Source organism: Bidens hawaiensis, unplaced genomic scaffold (assembly GCF_021521415.1).
Source record: "Bidens hawaiensis isolate Kalapana, Puna unplaced genomic scaffold, B.hawaiensis_p1.1 tig00003182_1, whole genome shotgun sequence".
Taxonomy (NCBI): Eukaryota; Viridiplantae; Streptophyta; class Magnoliopsida; order Asterales; family Asteraceae; genus Bidens; species Bidens hawaiensis.
The window spans coordinates 2,406,442-2,410,299 of NW_027491173.1; the positions used below are offsets into that span (position 1 = coordinate 2,406,442).

Here is a 3,858-nt window from a genome sequence, read left to right on the forward strand (position 1 = left end):
CTACTCTGGAATTGCTTCTATCCTTCTCTTAGTAACCATACATCCCAAAGACTTGCCTGGCCCCACTCCAAAGTGACACTTGGATGGGTTCAACTTCATGTCGTATTTGCCAAGGATATCAAAGGCTTCTTCAATATCTCGAAGGTGATCCCCAGATTTCTTTTATTTCACCACCATATTGTCGATATAGACCTCCATAGTATCCCCCAATTTTTCTTTAAACACCATGTTAGACCAATCTTTGATAGGTTGCACTTATGTTTTTCAAACCAAAAGGCATCGTAGTGTAACAATATATACCTGTTGGAGTCAAAATAAGCCGTGTCTTCTTGGTCTGAGGGTTCCATTTGAATTTTTTGGAATCCCAAAGAAGCGTCCATAAAGGTCAGCATCTCATGTTCAGCAGTTGCATCCACCATGGAGTCTATATGTGGCAATGGGAACACAAACTCTCGACTTGTTAAGGCCTGTGTAGTCAACACAAACTCTCCACTTGCCATTCTTCTTCTGGACTACCACCATGTTTGCTAACCATCTTGGGAATTTTACTTCCCTGATCATCTTTGCTTTCAACCTTTCATTAGATGATTACATTTCTTTCTGGTGTGAACTTTCTTCTCTGTTAATTCGTCTGAAACTTTTATCCAATCCCAACTCGTGAGTAATAATAGTTTTAGAAACACCTGTCATATCCTCATGCTTTCATGCGATGGTTGAGATTATGCTTTTGAGGAACTTGATCAACTGATCTTCTGTTTCTTTTGGGATCCCAGTTCCTATTAGCACTTAGATGTCGAGATCCTGAGCATCTAATTGTACTTCTTTGATTTCTTGTTCATCTGCTTCCAAGATATCATTTGCTTTGTTCTTTGATTGCTATGCTCGAGTTGGTTTGGTTGCTAGCTTGATTAAGGAAGCATAGCAATCTTTAGCTTCTTGTTGATCTCCTTGAATTTTAATGATACCCCAAGGTGTTTGCATTTTGATGCATTGATGATAAGTTGAGGGGACTGTTTTCATCTCGTGGATCCAGGTTCTACCTAAGATAGCATTAAAAGAAGTCAACGCTTCAATAACACCGATAAGTTGAGGGGACTGTTTTCATCTCTGGGACAGTTTTCATCTCGTCCCACTAAAAACTGATGATTTTGATACAATCTCATATTCCTGGATGTTCATCCTCTTCAGGGTATCCAGCAGAATGATATTCACCGAACTTCCGTTATCCACTGGGATCCTTTGTACAAAACAATTAACAATATAAAGGATTATAACCAAGGCATCATGATGAGGGATCCTAAATATAATTTCGATCTTCATCATCGAATAAGACACAAGTTTCCTTGGCGAAGTCAGCATTTTTGTTGATCCCTCAAGCTTCTCTACTTTAGCTATCTTGGCATTCCTTTTGGCTACTAAGTAAGATGCACTGCATGTGTCAGAACCTCCTGAGATAATGTTTACAATCGGAGAGCCTAGTGGTGGGGATTCTGCCATTTTGGGATCCTATTCAGGATCCCGGTTTTAACTTTTCTTTCCCAGCAACTCTTTAAATAACCTTTGCTACCTTAGAGCAATAAACTCTTCCGTCACATGACCGAAGTCTTCGTGAAAAGCGAACCATTTGGACTTTTCCTTCTAGGCACCATTTTTCTCGCTTTTTTTTTGTGGTCGTCTTGCTTTTTCACCTAGATCCTGCTCAACACACATTAATCCAGGACTATCAACTGAAAAACAATAAATATTGAAGTTGGGATAAGATTCATCATCCACCATATTGACCCTTCCATTTCTAGCATATGACTTAGATCGATACGGTTTAGATCATTGGGAATCCGACTTCCTATTCAGGTTGTTGTAGCTGTTGGAATCATCCATCCTTTGCTGAATCCTTCTATCTTCTTCTAACTTAATGAACCTTAGATCCCTGTTCCTTGCTTCGTCCAGGTTCTTGCACGGATTCATAACGAGATCCTCATAAAAGGAGCTATCCTTCTTGAGACCCATCTTGAAAGCTTGCACAGCCATCGCGACATCAAGGTTGGGGATCTCCAGGGCTTCCTTGCTGTATTTGCTAACATAATCCCTACGGGATTCATCTCTGCCATGTGTTACTCTATACAAGTCACTAGTTAACCTTTCAAAACTTCTATTGCAAGAAAATTGGTTATTAAACAAATTAACTAAACGATTAAAAGATTTGATAGAAAAAGGATGAACCCTTAGGAGCCATTTCAATGCAGCTCCTGTTAAGGTTGAGCCAAAGCCTTTGCATAAGTAGGCTTCTTTGAGATTCTGAGGTATGGGGTTTATCTCCATTCTTTCTCGATATTTTGCAATATGCTCTTCAGGATCAGTGGTTCCATCATACAACTTCATGCTTGGAGTTTGGAATCGCTACGGTGCGAATCTTGAGATCCTATAACTACTTAGAGCAACCTCCAAAATCGGCTAGACTATCCCAAGTACACTAGAGATAAGTTCCTTGAGTATTTGTAATTCCTTCGGTATCATTAGGCTAATATCGGGATCCTGGGCAGCATCATGGTTAGTCACAGGTATAATAACATTATTGAAATTACCAGTATCAAGAATCCTACCTAGGGATCCTGGAATAACACCAAATTCCTGAGTAGGAGTTGTCCTAGTGGGCCTGGACATAATCATTCGTCCTGTTTGTTGACTACATGGGAAGGAAGTCATCATAAAGATTTCCCTAGGATCCAGACATGTCGAAGTTCAGGTTCCTAGGTAGCAATGGAGTGAAGTATCCTCTGCCAGCTTCTTCCCTTGTGCCTGAATATCCCAGAGATCCCTCATGACTAAGTTGTTGGTTTACCTCTAAGTCTCCATGTGTTCCTTCATCTGAATTAAAACATCAAAGATATCATCATTAGACATAAGGACGGGCCTCGTATTGGGAGACCCAGATCTTTGGAGTCGCACGTTGATTGAAGGCCTTGTTGTAGGAGGTGGCATGTTGCTCAATCCTCCAGCTCAAGAGATGTTAATGCCGACGTTGGGAGGCTCCAAAAATCACAGACGGCATGGATGAAGATGTACTTTTGATTGACAGGCCATTTTTAGTATAGTTTTGCAAGGTAACGGTTTACAATGGAAGTGAATAAGGATTTAAGAATGAAAAACACCACTGGCCCCACGGTGGGCTCCAAACTATTTTGGTCAAAAATTACCGAAGCAATAATTGAACAACTTAGTAAAGTGAGGTAGTTTGTTTCTCAATAACAAGCTAAGTAAACGCAGCAAAAGCAAAGATGAAAACGTCATTTAGCGAGGAAAAACCTAGGATCCCAGTGAGGATCTTTGGAAAAAATCTCGGGAGGGGAAAATTATCCCCTGCCTCAAATTATTAATGAAAAAGGTGATTACAGCTTGAGAACTGCTTGAGAATGAGAGCTAAGTACAAGATTTGTGTAGGGATTACAGAATGATGTGTGTCTAACATGTTTTCAGTTAGCCTCCTTTTATAGAAAGAAAAACTAACAAATATCACTAAAATTAAGCCTATTTACTAGGTCTTCACTTGAGCTGCACTCATATGACCGTTGTAGACTTGTTCTTCTGGCTTCCACATGCTTTTCAACTAGAACTCTGAAATACTGTTGGTACATAAATGTCAGTAGTTCATAGTCTAGCGTTTGTAATCGAGTCTGTAATGTAATTATGTTTAAGTTTATGTTTATGTATGTAAGCGAAGTTGTCAACAAGTTCGCTTAGGCGAACTTGTTGAACAAGCGAAGTTGTCGACAAGTTCGCCTAGGCGAACTTGTTGAACGAGCGAAGTTATGGACAACTTCGCCTGAACATATCAGGCGAAGTTGTCGTGTCTATATATAC

General features: G+C 40.0%; 1 protein-coding gene across 1 annotated transcript; it reads right to left on the bottom strand.

Moving 5' to 3' along the window:
• Positions 1-1,824: 1,824 nt before the first annotated feature.
• On the bottom strand, positions 1,825-2,379 carry LOC143622509 (uncharacterized). Its single transcript, XM_077093632.1, has one exon. It carries the CDS (start codon positions 2,377-2,379, stop codon positions 1,825-1,827), a length of 555 nt encoding a protein of 184 aa, XP_076949747.1.
• Positions 2,380-3,858: the final 1,479 nt, after the last annotated feature.

Coding starts and splice junctions, on each gene's coding strand:
- LOC143622509 (XM_077093632.1), bottom strand. CDS start 2,379: ATGAAGTTGTATGATGGAACCACTGATCCTGAAGAGCATATTGCAAAA.